Source organism: Lichenostomus cassidix, chromosome 2 (assembly GCF_008360975.1).
Source record: "Lichenostomus cassidix isolate B80296 chromosome 2, HeHo_3.0, whole genome shotgun sequence".
NCBI classification, from domain to species: Eukaryota; Metazoa; Chordata; class Aves; order Passeriformes; family Meliphagidae; genus Lichenostomus; species Lichenostomus cassidix.
In genome coordinates, this window is record NC_139482.1 from 106,498,300 (window position 1) to 106,523,766 (window position 25,467).

At 39.8% G+C, this 25,467-nt stretch overlaps 1 protein-coding gene across 4 annotated transcripts in view; it reads right to left on the reverse strand.

Annotated features, from left to right (window-relative positions):
- Positions 1-4,413: 4,413 nt before the first annotated feature.
- The window catches only part of CHST9 (carbohydrate sulfotransferase 9), an 85,424-nt gene continuing 64,370 nt past the window's right edge, over positions 4,414-25,467 (reverse strand). For 2 of the 4 annotated variants that reach the window (XM_085052731.1, XM_085052730.1), the window contains exons 5-6: positions 20,046-20,083; positions 4,414-5,955 (exon numbers count right to left, since the gene is read on the reverse strand). In XM_085052731.1, coding sequence (XP_084908857.1) covers positions 4,861-5,955; positions 20,046-20,083 — 1,133 coding nt within the window. In that variant the 3' untranslated portion in view covers positions 4,414-4,860. The other 2 variants (XM_085052733.1, XM_085052732.1) reach the window with 2 other exon arrangements.

Sequence of the window (25,467 nt, forward strand, 5' to 3'; positions counted from 1 at the left end):
TGAGATGTTCTAGCATGCCAGGTAAACTGGAGCTTGTCACAAGGGTTGTCAGGAATTCAGAAGGGGCTGGGGGAACACGGCCCTGGGTGCTGGGTCATTCAGCTCTGGTGTTTAGGACAAGGCAGGAGTTTGCCTACCTGGATGGAATCCACTGCTTCTGCACAGTCCTCTAGTTGAGCATCACTTTATTTACAGCTACTGCACCAAAATAAAACAGCTTCTCTTTCATCTGGGCTCAGAATAAAATGAGATGGCAAGATTCTCACCCTGTCTCTGTCTGCTCTCCCAAAGGAACCGGAGGGACACTTTCCCCTGGTCAGACAACCTGGCACTGGTTTTATGCTGAGGCAGTGCCTGGATAGGCTTGACAGATGCACAGTGTTTTGAAACAGAGCTTGCATTCTTAAGGCTGCCAACTGCCCAGAACAGAGCTGAATGATCTGTTTCTCGGCTGGAGCAAAGCTGGGAAGTCCCCAGCTTCCTTCAAGCCATTGGAAGTAAAACAGAAAGAAAGGCAATGAACATCCTATGAGTTAAATTCCATACTAATACCTAATTTCTAACCAGTGCTCTTTAGCCACGCAGTTTAATGATTTTAGGAGAAGGCACATGGTATAATTTCCTTCCATTTACAGGACCACTTTACCAATGGGGACACCAAGACAGAGTGTATTTCATGTTCCTCCAACATGTGCATGAAGTTACAGAAACTGGAAGGAGATTCATATCTCTTAAGTCCAAGTCTGACACTCCAGCCACAAGCAGAGCTACATCTAACATAAAAGAAACATGTGGGACTCACTGCAATTAGCTACATTGCCAAAAGCACAACTGTTCTCCCATAAAACAGGTATTTTTATGAATACCAAACAATCTAAGACATTCTCATTAAGCTAAATAATATGACTGTTTCCTGCCTCCACCCCCTCTGACACATTTCAGAGGGAAGAGCAATCCCAGGTATCTGGGGATATAAACAAATGTCCTTTTCTAAATCAGATAGTTCCACCTCCCAGTACTGTGTGTGCCTGCCCTGCCCTCTGAACTGTGCATGAATTGGTTCATACAAGACAGGTGCATCCATATTTTTAAGGGAGTAAAATGATTTATGGTCATATTTTAGACTTTATGTTCCAAGACCAAATTAATTTAGTTTTGAAGGCATCACAGGAGGTTATAAAGCTGATAAACTGGTATTAGCATTACAGTTAAAAAGACTTTTCTGATGTATTGTTAGCCTGAAGGCACATACAACAAAGACTTTTTACACATAACCTACATATACAATCCAAACCTTTAGTAAAATATTTTCTTCTCAGACTTATGCAAAGTGTCATATTGCAATTTTCAGTTAACTTTAAACTACATCTAAAATTAAGGCGGTGATCTCCAATGACACATCACCAAGATAGTGCAGCCTGGGGCAGGAGTAGCTCCAATAAATTTGGCCTTTTGGGGGAGTTCCACCAGAGGAAATTTCAAGAGTATGTGCTGTGTTTGATTGCACTGTGGCTGCAGTGCCACCTCTGACTTTCAGCAAGCAACAGTTCAGCAGCAGTTTTAGAAGAGAAGGGCACAATGACTATGTCTGAGCTTTGCAAGCCAAATCCCACCTGGAAAAAAGAAGCTGCCTTATGTTGACATATATATCAGAATTTGAGAATGCACACCTATGAAGTTTAACTTATTTATATTTTATTTATTATTTTAAAATTTTGTTACTAAATAATTTGGTTTTATTAATACTGATTCATTTTAGAGGAAAGGCAGATATAGAACATTAGGTTCCAAATTTTAATTTCAGGAGGGAAGCATGACTGTCTGGTGTTTGGAAGAGACACATGAGCCAAGGGAGCACTCTCCTGCCACTCCAGCCCTCCCACAGACTCCCTGTAATGCCTTTACAGCACATTTGACTTGCTCTGACAACTGACCTGCATTAGAGAAGTGCTTAGAGATCTTCAGATGAAGAAATGTTCATAACTAAAAAGCATTTACTGTAATGAAGCCTCTTAAAAGAATCTCTGCACGCCCCAGCTGATCTCTGGTGTAGATATAATTGCACTGAATGTTGTGGAGTGTATTTTCATTTCTCTTCTGCATACATTCAATATAATTTTCTGAGTAAAACAAACATCTGTGCACAGTTGTGGAGATGAGATTTTATGCTAGTTATAGTGGACAACCATCAGTTTTTGTTTTTGCCCAGGATTCTTACAAAATATAAACAGAGTTACAATGCAGCTTCATACTTTGACCTTTTAAAATTTACTTTTAAAAGTAGAGGTTATCTTTTTATGCTGCAAATTATGCCTTTATCTCTTATAATCCCATAAGTCAGATATCACAGTCCCACTTCAATTATGCTTAACTCTTATGTTAATTTTAAATCATGTAACTTAATTCCTGGCAAAGCAGGCTGGTGATTTTCAAAATGTGGTTAATGAGGCAAAGTACAATCTAGATTCTGCTACTGAGATCATCTGAATCCCTTAGGTCGCTGAAGATGACTATGGAGAGGCTCTTCTTTACAGAAGTCTGGGTTAGATTTTCAAAAAATGAATTTTTAAATGCAGTTAGGGGCTATGAAATTTGAAGTTGAGCATACAAAGAAGTTAAATTACTTTCACTAGAGCCATGGAACAACAGTGCAGCTAAAACAATTGTGCCTCTGTGCACATCCATGCTTTAAAGGCCTTAACTAGCATCCTCCCCTGTTAAATCACAAATGCAAACCATACCAGATTATCAAGATGACAATCTGGGGACCTGATGTCCATGTCCATGGATGTATGCAAATAAGTGTCATTTTCCCTATCATTTGCAGAAACCAAACATTTGCTAATAATTTCTTTCAAGCCCCTCTCTGACTCAAACAGTAGCTTTATCTAAGACCAGCTAGTAGATGAAATCTTATGAGACTGTGCAGCTTTTTCAATGCAATTAAAGCTGCCCCCCCCAATCTCTGTCATTCTCTGATCAGATAGGCAGAAAGTTTACCACTAAAATGATCTCAATGTGAAGCTTAAGTTCTTCAGAGACTTTGTAATTTACTAGTATTTAATTTATTTCTCTAAATTAAAGTGTTCATACCAAACATATATAAATTGGCCTCCGTTCTTTGTTAGCATGTTGCACCTTTTTCCTCATGTGCTTTTTTGAAAATATTGGTAGCACTAGTGTGCCATTTTTTGGTCTGTAAATTAACAATTAATTAACACACATCCACAACAGACAAGACAAAGCAAATATACAGACACCCAAAGGTTGGTGGACGTTAATTTTTTATTTAAATTGACTATATTCAATGGTCTTCCTATAAGGCAAGAGAGATTCACTCAGGATTTGAGGTTGAAATCAATACTTACAAGAGCAGAGAATCTAGAGGCCAAACCAAGGTCAAATCCAAGGCAGTTTTCACATGAATGAGAAGGTTGCATAGTAGAAAATCAAAACTTTCTGTAGCTCTTCTTTAATGTCCTGATGCATAGTTGCACTTGAGAGCAACAGCCATGAAAGTACATAGTCAAGTTAAATAAAAAAACAACTCCTGCTGGGTAAAGACTAATGGGAACTCAGCAATAGTCATTAACCAGCATGGCTGGTGGGGCAGCAGAGTGGCAGTGCATTGGTGTCCAGCACAATGGTGGAGGCAAGGAACCATCACCTCTCCAGCCAGGGGCTGAGAGCTCAGCTATGGAATGTCTGTGCTTCTCCTGGTGCCTCAGGCAGAGTGTGCAGCTCTGGCACTGTGTGGTGGAGCCCACAGGAAAACCAGGAGGGATTTCTGACAGGGAAGGTGGGTGTTGAACACCATCTTGTGTTAAAAGGGGGAGGTTTAGAGACTTATTTTTCACCTGAGGTGAAGCATGTGTGGGGGCTGTTAAAATGTCAGATATCCCCTCCCAAACACTTCTGGTGATAACACTTGTGGGTCCATCCAGGCACAGCAACAGCTCACACAAGCTGCAGTGTGTTTGTGTTTCCCTGTCCAAGGCATCCTTGCAACTCCTCATTGGTGCTGAGCACATGCACCTCTCCACACCTTGTGCTGATGATGGCTTTTTCCTTCTCCTCTCTGCTCCATGGTCCCAGGGAACAGGATGGTTTAAGCAGTGGGTGCTGCTAGGCACAGATAGCACCACCTGTGGCTTGGGCTGCCCTGTGTGCTTTCATCTTTCCCCCTCGGAGTGGCTTGTGCTGCCACAAGGAGGGACGTGCAGAGCCAGGTTACACACTGCCACCACAGAGACTGGAGGTGGCTTTTTTCCTCTTTGAGGAGAAATTACTTCTGTGGAAGGACTGAAGCTGTACATTTGCCCAAGATGAAAGAAAAGACAACAGTAATAGGAGGTCTAAAATTGGCTACAGTAATTAAAAAACCAAGCCTCACAACTGAGAACACTGCAAACATTTAGAAAATTAGCCAATGATTCTTTATTAATAAGTGACAGAAAGTAAAAATACATTCAAAAGTTTTTTCAAAACCAATTTCTAAAGCACCACACCAAAAAAAAAGAATCATGCCACTCTGAATGATTTTTGCTTAAACCATTAAAAGAACATTAAGTAAGCTAATGCAACAGCTGGCTGAGCTACTGCTTCCATAGTATAATCCACAATGGTAAAGGCAGCCTTTTCAGGCATTTTAGTGCAATTTATGCTGTTTACAGGTCTTTTTTTCATTGTATTCTCCATAATTTAATATCAGTTGATATCACTCTAGCTTATAAAATCCCCACTAAGTCAAGACAACTCTACTTAGCAGTAACTTCATTTCCTTTCAGGGCTAATATCAAAGTAGTTGTTTTGAATCCCAAAATGATAAATATCTAATAGAAGCCTGAAGCTATTCTGGTGCTATACAAGTGGTGATGTATAATTGAACATTAAGTAATCCAAGTAATAGAAGTCATAGGTCATCTGTCTCTCCTCCTTAGACAATTCCTTTAAATATTGCCTCACTACTTCTGCACTTGTTCTCTCATCAGACGAATGTCTGTCTTTGAATTTAGGAAACTTCAAATCAGCTGGAGCACCTACCAGCTGCAAAAAGTAATTGGCATCATCTTCCAGGGTTTCAAACTTTCCTATAAAATCATAGTTGATGAGGCAGGGATAGCAGAGCTTACTGACTTGTTCCCAGTGAATGTCCATTCCTACTGGTCGATGGGAATCTAACAAATATTGGATAAACTCCTTGAATTTAACTCCTGATCCTGTTTTCAATGCTTCTTCATCTGCATTATGTCTATACTTCTTAATTATTGCCTTCCCAAATACTGGGTGGTAATAGCTGTTTGGATGTTCAAACTTATCCCTGAAGGCAGATACCAGTCTTTCCATAGGATCACGTACAAATATAAACTTGGTGTACATGTTCAAGCGAGTGTATATCCCTTTCAGGTCATAACTGTCCAATTTCCTCAGATGCTTTCCATAGTGCACATCATCATGGGAAATGTTGTTTGCTGAAGCAGCGAGTCCATTGAGCACCATGAGCACCCTTTTCCAGTTGGAGCAGCCTGCTTTTGGCACTTCACAGTACAGGACCTTGTGCCTGTCCTCCACGTAAATTCTGGACACCAGGTGCACCAGGTGGGTTTGCAGCTTCTTTCTGCTATTGTATTTCTTACAGAAGTCCTGCAGGAAGGCCCTGCGCTTTTCCTGGGTGCTGTCTATGTCCTCCCACTCAGCACCCTTGACAAAGGTCTTGTTTAATGGGTGCAGAGCAGGAGGTAAATACACCCCTCTGAACCAGCTGAGAGGGGACTGGCTTGTCCTCTGCTGCTCAGGCATTCGGCTCTCCAAGGAGGCAGCTACCACACCAAAAGGGTCAGCCCTGCTCCTCCAGTGCCTGTTGCTTGAGACAACCATCTCATGGCTACTGAGACCCACAGAAGCACTTCTCCATGCAGCTTTCCTTGGCATCCCTGAAGGCTGGAGCGTGAAATCCTGCAAACATGGAAAGGATCAGAGCTTAGAGTGCAGTGACAGTCCAGCTCAGCCCACTCATATGGCAACAGCAGCAAGGATGGTGGGGTGTGCTCATAACCAAGCCACATCTGGTACTATAAAGTCCCTTTTGAACCTCTTGATCAATACTCCTAATTTAGGAACAAGCTGGGCTAATTACTGCAATACGTGCTGCGGAAGATTACCTGTCAGCACGCAGCAGGTCTTCCTACAAAAATAAACAGCTCAAGTCACACCTCTTAATAAATCAAAAAGGGTTCACACAGAGGGGCTGATAGTCCTGGTAGGGGTGTCCAGGTACTTTTCTCTACCAAACACATTTTCCCCCACAGCAGCACTGGCACTGGTTGAGTTGCACTGTCATTCTCTGGAGTGCACTGGCACAATCACAGTAACAGGTGCTGGATCTACTCTCACCACTGTGACTTGGAGCAGCCCTTGTCCCCCAGTGGTGGTAGGGGATGAACTCAGGGCTCCTAAACAGTTGACATCAGTGGGTTTGAGCAGGGTGTAGTGACAGACAAAATCATCCCTCCAAAAAGGTCCTACTCCTGTCTGTCTACAGAGAGAGGATGGAAGTGGATGTACTGGTCTGAATGCACATACAGGTGTCTGTGGCAGAGATGCCTGCCACCTGAGCTAGCTCCTGTCACAGCTGATAAGGAAAAATAGATGCCTTTGGAGCCTATTCCATCTGACTCATTTAAACATCAACATTTATGACACCAATTAACTAAACATCAACTAGTGACCCTGCAAAAGAATGTGAAAAGATGAGACTTTCCTCCCTAACATCTCTTTTTATGTCCCCAGCCACTGTGCAATCCACAAACTGCAGGAACAGCAAAGCTTGCATCTGAATCTGACACCAAATTCTTCAGGGTCTTGTACCATGCAAGTTGACTGAAGAGTTTCTTGCAGTTTGGGTATTTCTGCTTGCTCATTCCTGAGTGGATTTTCATGTGTCTGCTAAGGCTTGTAGATTTTTTTCTCCCATCAGTAGGCAAGCTTGCTGCATTGGGACACCTATACAGCTGCTTACTTTCATTACACATCTGGATTGGGATGATTGACAGGCTTTTAGACATCTTATTGCAAGTAACAGACAAATGGTAAGATGGACAGACATGCACAGACTGCCTGACTGCTTCCATAAGTCTAACTGCTTTAGAAACCTACATAAAAAGGTTCTTCTGCCATAAACTGATCAAACATTTACTGGAACATTGATTTGTGGCCTGGCAGATCATAAGTGTGGATTTGGGGGGATGGGAAAGTTCATAGGCTGATTTAAACAAAGCTGTTAAAAATTCAGAGGAATAATGTAAGAAATAGTAAAGAATGGAAGGCCTAAAATTATTTTTGTACTGGTGAAAACAAATAAAAGAAGAGAGTCATGCAGGACTTGCATGTCTGTGAGAGAGAAGGCATGTTGATGTTTTTAGAGATGCAAAAGGATACTTGAATTAATTTGATGTGGTCACCATTTCTAACATTTTTTGGTATTTATTTCTGTTTAATATTTTATTCTTTAAAACAAATGAACCACATGTGTCTAGAAATTTATCCCTTCTGCCCTACATGGCATGGATGGAAATAATTCAGGAGCTAAGTCAGTGTGTAACAACAGAAAGCAATACTACTAGTAAACCAGGGTATCACTATGAGCCTAATGGGAGTTTCAGCATCACGGTGAATGGCAAAGTGCCATTCTTAAAACTGCTACTGCAGTACCACAGACTTACAAATAATTTAAATGTTTTTACCTTTAAAGGGAAACCTGGAACTTTAAAAGGTGAGATGAAAAATATGGGATGCTCAGAAACCAACCACACAATACAAGGCTCAACAGAAGTAGGAACAAAATTATAACAATGTTAAAGTAACTAAAGATCGTAAATTCATCAGTGCAGCTCTGAGGAATCTGAAAATTTAGAAGACAATCTCTGGTGACACATGACTGACTGTACTGGTATTCCCCAATGCAGAGAAAACTCAGGAGAGGGCAATACCTCATGGCTTCCTATGGTATGTCACCTGAATTTAGCAGTTTATTTCAATGCAAAAAAACATAAACTGTCTGAATTTCAAATTAAAGCCACTAAAATGAGCCCTACACTTCAGAGGAGGACTCAGCCTTCTCAAGCCATCCTGCCATCCTGAACTAGTGGAAGATGCCCTAGTTCCACTAGAACAGGAGGGAAAAGGACAGACTGAAAGGTGTGCATAGTCTTGATTTTGTTCCACTTCAAACAGTCTGCATGGGATCCAGGACCAGCCTCAGGGGGTAACCCAAGATGGCACCAGAGGAGGATTGCATTTTAGTTGCAGAAACTGTGAATGCAGCTGTAGGAATCCCTACTAAAAGATTTTTTGTGGGATTAAAGGCTTCAGAGAAGGATGGACAGAAGTGTTCAGAGAAATCTCAGTAACACCCTAAAGGAATAACATATGCACAGCTGGAGTCAATTGAAAGAGGCTCCTTCCTAGTGAGACGAGGTAAAAGGAGAAAGAATCTATTAGGAAAAAATGCCCAAACAGAAAGCAAAAAGAAAAAAAAATCCCCAAACCAAAACCAAACCAAACACCCCACAAGCCCACCTCTCCCTCCCCAAACCAAAAAATAACCTGATGAAACCCCAAAAACTCTAGGGAAAAAGCAATGATACCAGAAGATCTGAGGACCAAGAAGTTATCAGAATATGTAAAATGTTATAATTTACTTCCCTTTTCATCTTCCCATGCTCTTTGAGACACTTATCCCACTATTGGCTAATATATGTTTTTATGGTCTCCATGAGGGATAGGGTCCTTGCAGTACATGCTGCCTGTAAGAGCTGCTTGCTCCAAGAATGAGAATGGGTAGTGGTATTTTCCAAAGGCATAAATGGCTGGTACACTGCCATGGAAGTTTTCGAAAGAAAAGAAAGAAAAGAAAGAAAGAAAGAAAGAAAAGAAAAGAAAGAAGGAAGGAAGGAAGGAAGGAAGGAAGGAAGGAAGGAAGGAAGGAAGGAAGGAAGGAAGGAAGGAAGGAAGGAAGGAAGGAAGGAAGGAAGGAAGGAAGGAAGGAAGAAAAAGAAAGAAAGAAAGAAAGAAAGAAAGAAAGAAAGAAAGAAAGAAAGAAAGAAAGAAAGAAAGAAAGAAAGAAAGAAAGAAAGAAAAAGAAAGAAAGAGAAAAAGAAAAAGAAAAAGAAAAAGAAAAGAAATCAAACCACTCTGTACACTTGCCTGAATAACTAGGTTAGAACCTAATAAAGGTGAATGAAAAGATGAATCAAGCTCTATTTTTTATGAGAAATGTTTAACTAGAGAGTTTCCTTAGAAAACTAAGCAAAATTGTTTAATAGATAGTGCCATGTTCCTTAAGCAAAGCTGCCTGACAGTCTGACACTTATCTGCATGAGAGAGCTGAAAGCCACACACTCTGAAAGGATTTAAATATTTTATGACACCAGTCCTACATAAAGAGAGGCACCTTCTTTGGCTTGCTGTTGGTGCCAGTGATTTTTCAATGTGCATTTTATGACACTGTAAAGATCTGAACAACTCCATGTTATACATATATATACTTTTTTTTTTTTCCCGACAGCAGGAACAGGTAAACAACAAATTGCAAAAGCAATAAACACTTTTAAATAACATCTGTGTACATTATATCTACATCCCTAACAGTTCATCCCACAAGCTGCTGAAAACTTGTTTTGGAAAACCTCTGAACATACACCAACAACAGGCAGCAAACAGGTAATATCAGACGATAACTCTGAGTCCCATGTCGTGCTGTTTCCCATGCAAACAGCCCTGACCAAACCCTTTGAGCCAAGTGTCCAAGGACAGGAATGTCCATTTGTGGCTTTCCAAAGAGCTGCTAAGTTTGGGAACCAGCTGCTTGACATAGGAGATGAACTCCATGGCTACCTTGGAAAGACGCAAGCTCTCCTTGAGCCATGCTAACAACCTGTGCAGCAGGTTGTGTAGATTTAATCTGAGAACTCAAATCCAGTGAAGTATTGCACCTTTGCCAGTAATTGTGCAGAGATCCCTGTCCTCTTTTTGCATGAACACATTTGAAAGGAAGAAGTTAAGATGTGGCCTTGAGCCCAATTTAGAAGAGTATGCACATTTTCTCTGTTTCACTTTAGCTAGGCTGGAACTGGAGACAGACCTAAAAATTAGTTTAAATTCAAGGAAAAAAAAGGAATTTAATAGAGTATTTTTGTGGTGTTTGGCTACTGGCAGGCAACTCAGTGAAGCTGTTGAAACAAAAGGCATTTTAGAGTCATTAATGGGTTCATGGAATTTTTTTTTTTTTGGGACATTTTTATTGCTGGAGATTCCCTGCTCCTCTCCCTCAACAAAAGGATTTCTCCTCACTGTAAAAATAAGTAGCCAATAACTTCTTTTTTACACATTGAAGCTGTCTTTTCCATTACTACCTTCACAAGCCACTGGGGTAGAAGGGATTGACTACTGCCAAGCATGGTTAAGACTCATCCAATTATGCTTTGTGGTGATTTTACAATGCACGGGTGGGATTTCATCTAGGCAGTTTGCAATTAGAGCAACTCACCATGCAAAAAGATAATGATGTATTGGAAAGGCTGATATTCCAGGGCTGATTTACAAAGATTTAATGGCCTGCAGAGCAGACAGTGCTGTGTTTTCTAAATGCCTTAGTGCTGGATATTCACTTTTACTAACAAGAATAATAAAATTAAATAAGCCTAACAGAAAATGTAGCAAGAAGAGTAATAAAGGAAAGAAATATTCTGTTTTCTTGTGCTCTTCTCTGCTACTAACTTACCTGTTTACCTATGATCTATCTGTAGAAAACTGACAAAGAGTCATTTGGGACAAGGTTCATTTTCTAGTTCACATTCTGATTCTATAATGATCAGGGAGCACATAGAGATGAGTCTCTTGATTTAGGTTTTTAGCTGAAGGCAGCTTGAATACTGGAGGACTATAAAACAAACATCTTCTTACTTGGATGGTAAGTATCTGTTAGTCTTTGAAAACTTTGAAACCAATAGTTTCAGCCTAAACCATCAAGTTTTTCACATAATGGTTGGATGGGGCTCTGAGCAACCTGAACTAGTCCAAGATGTCCCTGCTCTTTGCAGGGGGATTGGGCTAAGTGATCTTTGAAAGTTCCTTTCCAACTCAAAGTGTTCTGTGATTTTGTGATAACTGGGGACACTTAGAAGAATCTCGTAATCAGAGGACCATGATTGGGGTAGATAGCTCAGACTTGGTATGCAGTTTAAATATGAGGAAAAGTTTGCATGATTCCTATTTTCAGCAAGCCAGTGAAGCCTGGATCTGAAATACCTCACTTTAGCTGTACAAACATGTAGAGCTGTTCTTGTATGTGCAAGTTTTCTTAAGCCTGCCAAAAGGAGAGATTATCCTAACTTCTTTTGTGCTAGAAGACTATTTGGAAAACATAATTCAGAATGGCCAGACTCCTCTACTACTATGCTACCTGAGCTAACATGTAAATATGCTCATAACTCTCTCATGTCACAGCAGCTGTTTAGTGTAACATTGGTGAGCTAAACAAACCCCTACAGAGTCTCCCAATGAAGAGACTATCCCGGCTGGCCACAGGTGACAGAAAATATTTGCTGATGAGGTTCTTCACCTTCTGTGCAGTGGAGATAAACCCCTTGACTCATCACTTGTGCTTGAAACAGCTACTCCAAAGATAATAGGCACCACTAACCCCTCAACTCCCAGTGGAGTAATGAATTTTTGGCTTATCTAATTTATTCAGGGCATATCACTGATGCTACATTCCTCAAAAGCCAGAGGCAAGACCTTACTGTCACAGACACCACATTTTCCTATGAGATATGTATCCCTAAAACACATGTACTCATACAAAGCATCTCTAAGATTAATAAACAAGTTGAGGGGAAAATAAAAAGAAGAAAAAAAATGTGTACAAGATACTCAGAACTTCCTGCACATACTAAGAAGCAAACCTCATCGTTTGTAGCTGAATTACAATTAGGTACAAAGGAGATCCTTGTGAACTCTGAGCCAGACACAAAATAGAGTAACTGATCATAGTAAGAAAAATACTGCAAGTAAATTTTTGTTAACAGATACCAATAAATTTAAATACTGCTTTCCAAAACACATCTTTGTGAATCAGTGACTACTGCCCCTTCAATCTATTAGCAGAAAGTCCAGCATCTCATTGCACAGTGGCTTGGAGTTTTGGCAAGAATACAAAGCAAGATAGTGGAGAAGGAAAGGGCAGAGGGAGAGTTTTTTTCTTTTTATATGGTGTGGCCAAGTGTCAGTGATTGGTGTGGAAAAATTTGAATGGAGAGTCCCAATCCAGAGATGGTTTTGGAGGAGAGCAACCCAGGCCCACAGGCAGGGGGGAAAGTGGAGAGGCCCAATGGGGTAGAAAACCAGTAACATTATCATTAGTATGGTATAGTACCATCCCCACTTAATAAGGGGACAGCAGAAATCCATTTGTCTTTGGCTGAGACCTCAGAGACACCTGACTCCTGGCTTTGCATCAGACTCTCCTCCTCTCCCTGCCCTGTCTTCATCTACAGAAAGCACAAAGTCATGCTAATGAGGCAAGACAGTCTGCACGAGCCACTTCCACAAGCTGATTCACATGGTCAGCAACTTGGATGAAGAAAATTAAGCTCTAATTTACTTGCCAATTCTTGTTCAAATCTGGAATTAACTCCCTCCTGTTTCTACCTTCACAGTCAAAGCATTTTGTGTCTCCAAAGCATGGAGGGATAAAAAAGATCAAGGCATAAGTAATAGAAAAGGTACCAATAAAGATGCTATTTTTATCAGCATCTAAGTAATTAGGTTTGTGTGACAGATTAAAGATTCACCAATGTATTCACCAACTGCAACCAAGTATAGCAAATAAAAAAAGCACTCCAATCCCTTATTACTAATAAATAAATAATAGTAAATAATAGCTAAGGTCAGTTGATAGCAATAATAAATTTGCTTCAGGAGAGTACGATGCTGATACTGCTTCTCTTACTTTCTGGTAAGGGTTTTATGGTGCTGGTTCTTTGCACTGTAACTTACAGACTTGAGAATAAGCACAGAGCCACTGCCACCCAGAGAGCTTGTGTTTGGGCAGAGTCTGCAACCCGCTTGCATGGCATGCATGTCTCCAGATATGCAGCTAAGATGCACTGTTAATAAAAGCCAATTTTCAGATTGTGGACCTCTTAACACTTGGCCATATTTATCCCAACCTCCTTCCTATGCAGCAACACTTGTTTTGGGTACAGGTAAACTGGTGTGTTCAAACTGTTTAATTCTGAGCTCAGTCCTCCTCTGTATTAGTAGTAACTTAAACAACCTGAAATTCAAAATGGACTGAAGCTAAGCATGCAATACTCATTTTGTGAAGCATAGGACTAGTAGGTTTACTATATGTATACAGGGAGCTTAAATCTGAAGATGACACTTTCAGGTAATCTCTGTATATTACATTTTGGTCTGTTACTTTAATTCATCAAGTAATGCTAATGTGCCTACTTTTTCATAACTTAAAGAGCAGAGGCAAGGCAAATGACCTAACCAGTTCCTGCCGTTGACAAATGCTATTCTCAAAATTGCTATTTTCAAGTGTATTTGAAATATATATTTGAAAACAAAACATTCCTCTTATATGTTCATAACTCAAGCCAGGTGGGATTTTTTGAGCACATTTCATATTTCAGACAACATTTATTTTCCTCTCTAAAGAGACGCCAACATTTTTTATCCAAAGGTATTGGGGACCATGTCTCAGCCCTTGCTGATCAACACCCAGCCTGCACAAGAGAGACCTTGTCCCTATTTCCCTGTCTGCGTGAGTAGACATATTTTGCAGGAAGGTGATCAAACTCCTGGACATTAATTCTGGAGCTTAACCCTGCATGCTGGGACTGAAACCCTGGCTCCCTTCTTCCAGCAAGTCCTTTGAGAATAGAGGCCTGGAATCTAATGCTGTGCTTCTGCACACAAAACAGAATTCCTTGCATTAGTGGCTGTGCTAAGATTCACAGGGATTTTTTTCCTGGTAAACAGAATCCTTTTCTATCTTGTCTGCAAGTAAATACACTTCCAGCATAAACAAGACATCTTGCTCTTTTGAAAATAATAAGAAAAGTTTCAAATGAAACTAAGTTCAGATGAAGAATATTAATGTATATTCAGGCATGAAGAATTCATTTCTCCCAAATTGCTTCGGAAGAGACATTAAGATCTCTAGAGGTCTCAAAGCATTTTCCCTTCAATCACAATTAGCATTTAATTCAAATTAGATGACTTTATTGGTAAATAAAAAAGAAATAGAAATGTAAATGCACTCTAGGTTGGCAAATATTCCAAACGTATGTTTGTCTACATTTGTACACTTTTAAACAAATGCGTGTATTCATTTCTTGATAGAAATATTAATACTTGAGAATTGATTGCATACATAAATTACTGTGGGAGAAAATAGGCTGTGAATTGACAAAGGGCATTATCCATTTTACAATCACACTGACTGACCCTATTTCACTGAATGGGGCTAAGTCATGTCTATCACAGGTAAAAGAAAATACACTAGTTTATTCTGTAGCAGGTTTTGGGGTGGCTATCCACTCAGTATGCATTAATCTGGAAGCAGTGCCACAGCTCATCAGTGTGCCACCCAAACACTAACTAGCTGAAGCATCATTCATCCTTGAAGCACAGGAATAAGAAGAGCAGCACTGTGTTTAAGGGTAGCTGCACTGGCCAGAGCCACAGCGTTTGGTTTATACAAGTCCCTTGACCTTCACACTTCATTTTTCCATGTCTGTAAATGACAGAAAGATAATAATTGCCTAGCCCATGTGAATATTGTGATTCCTACTTTCTGATTAACACTGGTAGAAAAACCTTGCCATTTTACAGAGCTAGAAAGGACACAGAAATCTGATAACTGGGACTGCAACCCAACTTCCCAGTCCATGCTGCCCTTCACTGCTCATATCTCACATAATTTCTTTCAGACCTTTTGCTGAGCATTCAATTTGTTGCATATTCTAATGCTTGGGATTTTTTTTTCACAAGAATAGCTATTCATAAAATTTAAGATATTTTTATCATCAGACACTGCACGTATGTTCCTGTCTATACAGCCTGAGAAACAGTTTCCTCCACAAGGGACTGAAAAGGTTCTCACATAAAAGTGTCTGCTGTACTTATCTGAATAATAGTTCCTCCTGCATTTTTTTTCTGAGACTCACCATCTTGGTGCTACATATTATGCACTAATCAGTGAAGGATTGTTACATTATTTGAACTCGAAGAGGGTAGAGAATGTTATCAGAAGCAGCTCTTATCAGCTTGGAAGAGAGAAAATGTTATGTGCAGGGAAAAACTGAACATTTTTTCCCCAACTGATTTTTATCTGCTCATATATCAGATAAAAAATTAAAAATTAATTTTAAAGAAATGCAGCTTCTGCTTACTGATAAACAAAATGTGCAGGGGGGGAGGGAAGGATCTCATATTCAACCAGATAGGGCTCAGAGCTGTCTACCTCGAACAGGTGAACAAGTAAGAAGCACAGGACATGACCAGGTGACCCATCTAGTGGATCAAGGAAGAGGACTGTCTGGAAAGCTGTCCAGCAGAAAAGGAGCTGGGGGTGCTGGTTAACAGCAGCTGGATCTGAGCCAGTGTGTGCCCAGCTGGCCAAGAAGGCCAGTGGAGTCTTGGTTTGTATCAAAAATTGTGTGGCCAGCAGGACTAGGAAAGGATTTGTCCCTCTGTACTCAGCACTGGTGAGGCCACACCTCAAGTCTGGAGCAAGGAAGATTTCCCTTGGTGGAGAAGGATCAGGTTAGGGAATATTTAAACAAACTGGACAGAAACAAGTCCTTAGGAGCTTATGGAATGCACCCATGAGTGTTGAGGGAGCTGGAGAATGTCACTGTAAACCTATTTGTGATTATCTTTGAAAGATCATGGTGTTTGGGTAGTATTCCTGAGTACTGGAAGAAAGCAAACATCACTCCTATCTTCAAGGAAAGCTAGCAAGGAAATTAGAGACTGATCAACTTCACCTCATTACCTGACAATGGACCATGACAGAGCAGGGAACTACTCCTACCCAGATGCATTTCACTTTGGTGAATTTCATGAGGTCACTGTTTGTCCATTTCTCCACCCTGTTGAAGTCCCTCTGAATGGCAGCACAACCCTCTAGTGTATCAGCAATTCCTCAGTCCAGTTTTACATCCTGTAACAACTTCCTGAGGGTACACTCCATCCCATCATCCTGGTATGTAATGAAGAATTAAATAGTATTTTATTCAGCTGTGACCTCTGGGGTACTCTGCTGGTGACTGTCCTCCAGCTAGATCTAATGCTGCATGGATTTATGAAGGGCAAATTGTGCCTGACCAGTCTGATGCCTTCCAACCTCAACCATTATGTGATTCTCTAAAGCCCATGAGGGTGAAACAATAGTTCAGTTTGTTTAGTGGGCTACATTATTAGCTCTCTCCTAGATTTTTGAACTCCTAATTTTGGGGGAACAAAGTACATAAGGCTGAGGAGTGTGTAAACTGAGGAAACCAGTTTTCCTCAAACTCAGGAAACAGAAGCAAGGGACATACTTATCATATAACCTCAAAGTGGAAGGACTTGGAAGCTGGCATACATGAACTGAAGTTTTTTTAGCTAGGTCATTTGAGACGATGAAGGGGATAGAGGAGAGTACTGGAGTAAACTACAGCAGTGCACAAGGGCAAAGAAGGAATTTGGTCTGAACTGTGACGTTTTTGCTCATATTAATATAGCAAAACATTACACCTCATGCGTACCTGAAGCATCCTTCAGGTCATAAGCTATTCCTTTCTGTGTTCCTGCTTCCCTAACCCCATGTGCAGAAAGGGAAATGCTCCCTGACAGAGATTTCAGAAGACTGAGGGATGGATGTGCCACTGCAAGAGAGTCTGCCTTGACAAAGAGCTGCTTAGTGACAGATCAGGGGGACAGATATCGTGGAGCACACTCACCAGCTTCCCAACCCAATCTGCAGCTTCACTGCAGAAGGGACAGGCTCAAGTCCAAGCTCAAGCACAGCTGGGATTTTAACCCAAAAGTCTGACTGTGCAAGCAACTGCAACTTCCAAATGCAAGAACACGTATTCTTCCCAGTCCTCCACAGATTCAGAGGCACTGGGCAAAACTATATGTAGGTGTTCACATTAAGACCACAACACCGACAAATATAAGTGGTAAGGGTGAAACATAAAGGATTTCCCCAGACACATTTTGACTGATGGTCTCTAATATGTCATTTTGCCAAGACTGTTACACAGAAACACAAGATTTCTCCTTGTTTCCTTGCATTTTCCTCAGCAGTGTTTAACATGCTACAGTAAACAGGCTGTACCTTGGATTTACCCCGAAGTTGCAAATATAGTTAAAAACAGGTATTGAAAAGCAGAGTGTGTGCTATTTCTGATTGACTGCTGGTGGTAGATGACCACTGCTGTTAAATGAACAGCATTAAATGCTGTCCAGTTAAATTAACAGAACAAAAAAAGTGTTTGAGGAAAATGTCTTATGATCAAAGGGAGCAAAAGCTAATGAAGATGATAACTTTAGTGCAAGGTTTCTGGAAGCAGATAGTACTTTAGTATTTTACTTACGTCATGTTTCACTAAATTTTGCTTGGGCTTTAGAAGAGCTAAGAACTGCACAGAAATCACAGTGGTCTTCAAGATTAGAGAAGTTCCAGACGCACACAGGCAGCCCAGAGTTTACCCAGAAGGAGATCACTGGGACAGCAGCTTTATCGTTTCTCCATCCCCTCTCTGTTTCACTCACCTCTCAACAAGATATTTCCTGCTATTCGCCCCTTTGCACTCCTGCTCCTGTCAAGTCATAACATCATCCATCTTCTGCAGAGAGCTTCTCCCTCACTTAAATTTCTGGCAGCCACTTTAACTCAGTGTTGCTGAACTGACTTAAAGGGGACTAAAGGGTCTTACCCTGCATATAAAATTTTAAGTTTGGCATTGAAAATAAAAAGAATACTTCCATGACAGATATTCCATCAGGATCAACCCCAGTTCAAATCTATTTGTTGAAGCAATAAAAGTAAAAATCAAGTATGAAGTGCCTCTGTAATTTTGCTATAAATGACAGACTTGAAAATGGAATTGATTTCTTTTCTGAAACACTCTTCCAGTTCTTGGAAATCCAAAGGAAATTTATATGGCATCAGACATCACCAGCTTACGTAGTAGCCATTTAAATGGGAATGTCTGCTATTTGTCTCCAAATCAACTTTTTACAGCTTTATTTAGATATACCCTCAGCATATCAAGACAACACAATATTCCTACAAGATTAGATGTTCTTAAGTTACCTCCAGAGAGACAGAACAGGTGAGCCACTCAGTGAAGGCAAGGCAGTGGCATGCAGAAGACCAAGACTGGACACACAAAGTACAGCACATGATCTGCCTTTTGAAAATGTGGCAAATGGGTTTTTTATCACAATACATTCTTCCTCAGAAAAGGGCAATGACACCCACAGAACTGATTTTGTCACACAGAAAACGTGCAGAATTAGGTCTTCAATCAACCATTTACATGCTGTCAATGTTGCCTCAAGTTGTGGTTTAAACATACAAGTGCCCCCCCTTCTGGCCAACAAGGACTCCCAAAAGGGGCTTTGCAAGACCTCTCAGGCTAATTTTAAAATGCAGTTTTGGTTATAAAAGTTAATTAGACTTGTTCTAGGATGTAAACTCTCAGTCAAAGCACAGAACTTCCATTAAATTCCAAAATATTTCTACAGTTATTTTAAAAAGTGAAAGATTTCCTTTGCTTATGCAATACCATGTTCCAGACTAAATATCTATCCATCAATTCCTCAAGATAATGAGAAAGTTGTAACAACTCTGAATATTACACTGTGTCACTGAACCAGGCTTCCCATCAGTGTCCAGACATGCAAGGGTTTACTTGGCGAAGAGTGGTGCCAGCTCAGGCCACTGAAAGTGACACACTGACATTTGTGCCATGCTCTGCCATGGCAGGGGAATTGCTGTTAGACCCAAACCAGGCTGCATTAGGTGGGAATTCCCCTGTCAAGTTAGTCCTTCATCTTCATGATCAGCTCACAGATAACAGTGATGTGATTACTCCAATGCCTCGATTTATAGCTTAGAAGAAAGATAGCTTAAGGGAGAGTAATTGCTGGACTAAAAATATTTTAATGACTGCTGTTTAAGTGGTATTTCAAAATAAATCTCACAAAAAGTCCAGATACCCATTTATATGCCATATGGAAAACAGTATCAGCAAGAGGACAAGAAGCCAAAGAATGACAAGCAAGCACACTGCTTCTGTAGAGTCAGGTCTTTTCAATCCACAAGGACACATAATTGAGGAAAGCAAACTCTGGGTTTCCTCCCCTCTTTCTGGTTAGAAATTTTTTCAGTTTAGTTCTGATATGATTTTCCTGACGCTGAAATGACAAATTACAATATAAAAGGCTTTTTTCCCAAGTAATTACTCCTGATACAGTAATAAAGACAAGATGGAAAATGCCTCTGCAAGCAATGTCACAGTTTAGTGCAGCCTCAATGAAAATTCATGGCAGAAATAACCAAGAAACACTGAAATACACTGCTTACATGTGCTGTTCAGGTATTTGTATCAATATCTTTCTGCCTTTTAAAAGGAATACTAGCAAACAAAAGAAAAAAACCCCAAAACTTAATTCTGTGCTACAAAATTTGATACCAACGAACAAATTACCTCTGGGCTTTGTCCTCAGCACCAACACATTGAGAAATAGATGAACTAAATTGCTTAAATAGCAATTTAATCTCAGTGTTAGATCAAAATGATGGCTACTCTTGTGAATTCAACACATCTGCAGAGCCAGCCAGTTGCCTGATATGTGCTCCTTACCACACCTATATCGTTAAAATTAGCATGTCCCATGAAGTTCTCCCTTTTAGTTGCCACAACTCTTCTGCGCAGAATATTAAGTTAATAAAAAGTATGAAAGTTTCTAAATACCTGATTAATTGTCTCTTGTTGCAGCTTTTTTCCAGACTCTGAAAGAGAAAGAAAATAATTAGTTTGTACATATTTTAAGGAATTTGATCGTGGACGTGCAGAACAATAAGCAGTGAGTTAGTAAAAAAAAAAACAAAACAAAAAACCTGTCATTAAGAAACAGAATTTAACATGTAGAAATTACTGTAAAGTTTGAAATGGAAATATGCCTAAAATAAAAGAAACACAAGCCTCTCTTATAAAAAAGATGTGATAGAAAGGAGATTGAGATAGATAGCCAATCTTGCTAACCTGAAACCCCACCAGAAATTACAACATCCAAAGTGGAGACAACAAATTTCAAATATGTGCTATGAAGCCTTGTAAGGTTGTGAGATGTGCTACGTGACCAAGAGACTGGTATTACCCAGCTCAGGATTTCACCATTGGAGAAGAAAAGCAACTTCTGCTGTTACCTTAAAATAAAATCACGTGCCTGTGTCAAGACTGAGGCTTGGCACCAGCTGGCTCAAGGAAGAAATTCTATACTGACAATATCCAAAGTGCCAATTTGAATTATGGTCTTGTTTCCTTACTCTGGCCTTCTTCTGCAGCGTCCTTCAGTGTGCTCCTGGAGATATAATAAAAATCTAGACAGAACACTGCCTTTCTACACTATGTGGGACTCTAGCAGCAAGGACACCTCAAACCTGTTCTTTCCTTTTCAACCAAAAGGGACAGTAATTTGCCTCATTGGCTGCTCCATACACTAGTTGTCAAAAGGGCAGCAGGTATCAGTTTGCTACTGGAGACTGTCCACACATATTGGGGAAAGTCAGGAATTTCACACTTGCCTATCCAGCTAGGCTACGTGCAGCCCGAGGCTTTTAAAAATAATGATAGGACAGGACTTACTACCTGTCAGTATCACTATTAACTGTCAGGGGAGCCTGCCTAGCTCGGGTGGCTGCCACCTCCAGCCCTGGAAATGATACTCCATTTCAACAAAACTTTTCTATATTGATATGTGTGGCACAAACAGAATTTTTAAAATGAGGTGAAAATATTTAAAGTGTTAAAATATAGTATAAAGACTGTGCTTAAAGGAAAATGATCCTCTCTACATCCCTGAGACTACACCTCTTTTCAATGAAAGCAGTATAGATTATTCAGATGAAGATAATTACTTTAGGCTATATTGTAAGATTGTCTCTTATGATAATTACTTCCTGCATGCTTGTGTTGTGTTTTTATTTGCTAAATATAAAAAATATGCTTTTTAAAGCTGAAAACTCCACAGAACTATCATTTAGGGGGGAATTCTTAAAATGTATTCCCTTGCTCACTGAGTTCATCTTTAGGAGAAATAAGATTTATTCTTGTAACAAATATTTTAGCCAAATAGATTGTTGGTAATAGAAGACTAAAGGAGTATGTGTTTTTAGCATTCTCTAATGATATACAAGTTGCTAGGAAAGAAGAGTGTTTGAAATCTCTGGTTAGATCAACACTATTTTGCTCAAAGGTTTGTGGACTTTGAATACTGATGCTTTCCTGTTTCCCAGTACATTTGTTTTTAGGCTATTTTGATTCACTTTAAAGGAATTTTAATAACTTTCTGTTGACAGCATGGACAGCTGGTCTTGAGAATTAGTGAAAATTCACTTGCTGACTGAGGAAGGAAGTGACATCAATGAGTTTCTAAAGTCAGCCCTGAGGGAAAAGTGCTCTGCCAGAGTAGCCTTTCATGCCATTGTATTTCCAGTGATGCCTCGAGATGCAAATTGCATTATCAATCAAACTTGTGGTTTCTATCTCAGACAAATATAAAAAAAAGAACAGAAAGACTGGGAAAGACCTTTGCAGCCATTCCTGACACTGCTAAGACAAAGGTGAAGAAGAATTTATGGTAGCTCTTTCCTTGTTCTTTCTTTTGATGTTTTAAATGTACAGTATCAAGGAAAAGGCAGTTGCAGAAGTGGCTGTATGATACGACAGCAATGAAGACATGGGTTAAACAGGACAGAGATTGACTAGGCTGTTAAGGATAGAAGAGAGATCAAATTCAAGGTCACCACTAAATTGAATACTGAGTTCTCCATTTATTCGCTAGATGATCCTTGTCCTCATCACAGAACAACTATGTGCATTTGGCATAGTCAGCACCTGTGCTCAGAAGGGACCAAGGTCTGTAATAACAGACATGCTGCAAATTAGGGTGTAATATATTGGCACCATTACATGGGGAAGCCTGCAAAGTCCTGGTGTGCACTGTACTATTGTTTTAGGAGAAACGTCACAAAAAGCAGTGAAAATATATTAACAAGACCTGCAATGCTGAAAGGAGGTTCAGTTTCCAGTCACCAGTGGCTAACAGCAGGGCAGGAAAAGGCCATTGAAAGTGGGCAGAATTTTGTTTGCCCTGCTTTGGGTTTTTTTTTGTTTTTTTTTTTAAATTCCCAGAATTCTATTATAATGACTAATCACTAATCTGTGTTTTATTTTTGGCACTCTCAGTTTCAAGAAGAATGTTTCTATGTAGGTGCCTTGTGATCCCTTGTGGTGACCATCAGCATTTACCAGTGGGATTTAAGAAACATGACTGGAGAGAGTGTTCCTAATTCCAAGGGCATGGGGCAATGGGACACTGACAAAACCAGAACTGTCAGAACATGTCAGCCAGACCTCCGGGCAACACCTGCATCAGTCTCATGAAATTCAGGTAATACTTGACATTTGCAAGAACTTTCGTTTCTGGTAGAAATTCACATGTGAAATACTAAATTTTCAACAGTTTTTCCTGAGCCACTGCAATGAGGTAGCAGCTTATGCAATAACATCAAAATAACTGGGAAATTTGCTGCCATCTGAAAACTGACATGGAAGCTGCCCAGTAGGTAGGCAGTGCAGTCCCAGAGCATACCTTCCACAGCTCAGATTGCTTGTAAGTGGCTTGCTCTTCCCCTATATTTCTTCTGAAACTTCATTTTTCTACCTGTCATCTTGCAAACTGTTCCTAAATGGGCTCGATAGTGCTACCTGACCAGGTGAAAACACAAAAACACAAGCAAATCCAAAGACCTTAATCACAGACAATTACCTGACGCTTTGTATTTCAAAAGTTGTATTTACCAGTACAAACTATGATTCCTGTTTGCTGATGCTGTGCTTTCCTACTGTGCTAACTGGGCTAAACGGCTGCAACTGGATTTCAGTGATTTTTTTGCATCAGGACTAGAGAAACATACCCCTCCCAATTAATTTTTCTTTTGTCTCTAGTTGCAGAAAGTGCAATGGGTGGTCGACTGGTTAAGATGAATGGCCTTCTTGGGTTGACCTCAAGCTATATCACTTTAAAAAAAAAATACAACAAACATTGTTTAAAAGATTTCTCTCCATTTTCATACACTAATTAGTATACTAATTCCTGTTCCCAGGGCAAGTTGGTTTTCTCGAAACATTTTTTTTTTTTTTTGTTGCTTGTCTGTGATTAAAAGATCACCTTACTGAGAGGAATAATGTATGTTTTCTAATGTAACTGACATCTGCAAGACACGAGAGTGTTGCCATAATTGCTGCTGTCACGAGGAATGGCAACACTGTCTCCTCAGCCTTATGCACACAACCTACATAGAGAACAACACGTAATTATGCACTCTATGCCCTGCTTACCTCCATACAAAGGAATGTGATATTTGTGCAGGTTTACAGATTAATCTGCTGTAATTCCCTTTAATGTTAAACTACTTCCAGCTCAAATATAATTAAGATCACCAGGTACAAAAGATTCAGATTGGAAATATGAGTACACTCCAACAGAACAAATAACAGCTTGATGCTGTTTTTTATATTCAAATAGTTGGATACATTAAGGATTTTGACAGCATGTTTGTTCCCTAAGTATGTAGATGAAAAAACAAAGGTTTCATTTCAAAAGGCAAGACATTACTACTGTATTTAATTAGAGAGAAAAATCCTTTAAGTATGCAGATCTGCCAATTTATGTGACGTGACTGCCATAAGACCTAGCAACAAAGGATTTTTTTTTCCATTCCAAAAATCAAATCCAAATTTATATATATTTCAAGCAGCCGTCATCCATGTCAAAATAAAAGCTTTGGAATAAAAAGTTTGCTTCCTCATGACTTCAGATAATTCTACTAATATTTGTGGCATGGCAGCAAGGCAGGGAATGAAAAGAAATTCTGGGTCTGTTTCTTTGTTCCCAGGTATCTGAAGGTTTCCAAACAGACTGAGAATAGTGTGGAGATCTCAGGGGAAAAAAGAGACCCTCAGCTTTGCTCTGAAACAGTTATATGCATAGCCTGAAACAGCCATATTCACTTCAAGTGGGAATGGTACTTCTAAAAAATCAGTTGTGGAGAGGGAATTTGATGCTTTAATACCAATTTAATTTTATTTTTCCAGTTTGTGACAGAAACACTAACAGCTTCCTATATTACTTTATGTTTCTAGACTTAAACACATATGCAACCTATTCAGTTATGATCCACTCCTCTTTGATTACTGGTGTCCTGATCTACCAGCACAGATTCTGAGAGGTACAAAGAAATCAAAGCACTCATTTTCAGTAAACTTCTGCAGCAATTTCCCAGGGCACCAGAGCCTGGGGAAGAAATACTCAGATTTGTTTTTCAGGCTTCTAACAGAAAAGGTGTGACACTAAAAGATTATCTTGTGTGAAAGCCTAAAAGATTATCTTGTGTGTAACTTGTCACACAAAGATTAAAATATTTAGGGCAGAACCATGTAATGCCTATAAATTATCAACAGAATCTCCAAAGTCCGTAAGCAACACAGCTCTTGCAGATCTGCACAGCATTTCCTCCTCCTTCTAACAAGGAATTCAATAAACTGAAAGTGCTCATTTATAGCATTGCTTTCAAAACCTAGTTTAGCTTACTGTTGTACCTCTGTGATAATTATGCAACTGCATATGATTACAGTGGCCTAAAATATATTAATCACATCTTCATGGTATTGCATAATCCTTCTCAGTTGTCACAATGCCAACTCATAAGTTGCCCTGGCAGAAAGAAACATAAAAGGAAACCCAAGTTGATACTGATTGAAGCAAATGAAGGAAAGTTGGCCATCTCAAAACATGGAAACTCTCACAGCATTCCAAGGTCTCCCTGGCTAATTTTTTGTGATTACTTTTGATATGAAAACAGACCTTTAATTGTCAGTCTCTAATAAGGATGCAGAACTGTACCCTGGGAGGTTCAAAGGACCCTGGGAAACTAAACATTTACGAAAGCTTGAGTAGCCAAACGTCTTGTGCTGATTAACACAGACCATTCAGTTTCCACCTAACAAAGTCATAATAAGAAGGAACCCCAAAGGAAAAAAAAAATGGACTGACAAAGGAACATTAGTCTTAATAAGACTGAGGGCTCTCATTCATTAATTCTGTTGAGCA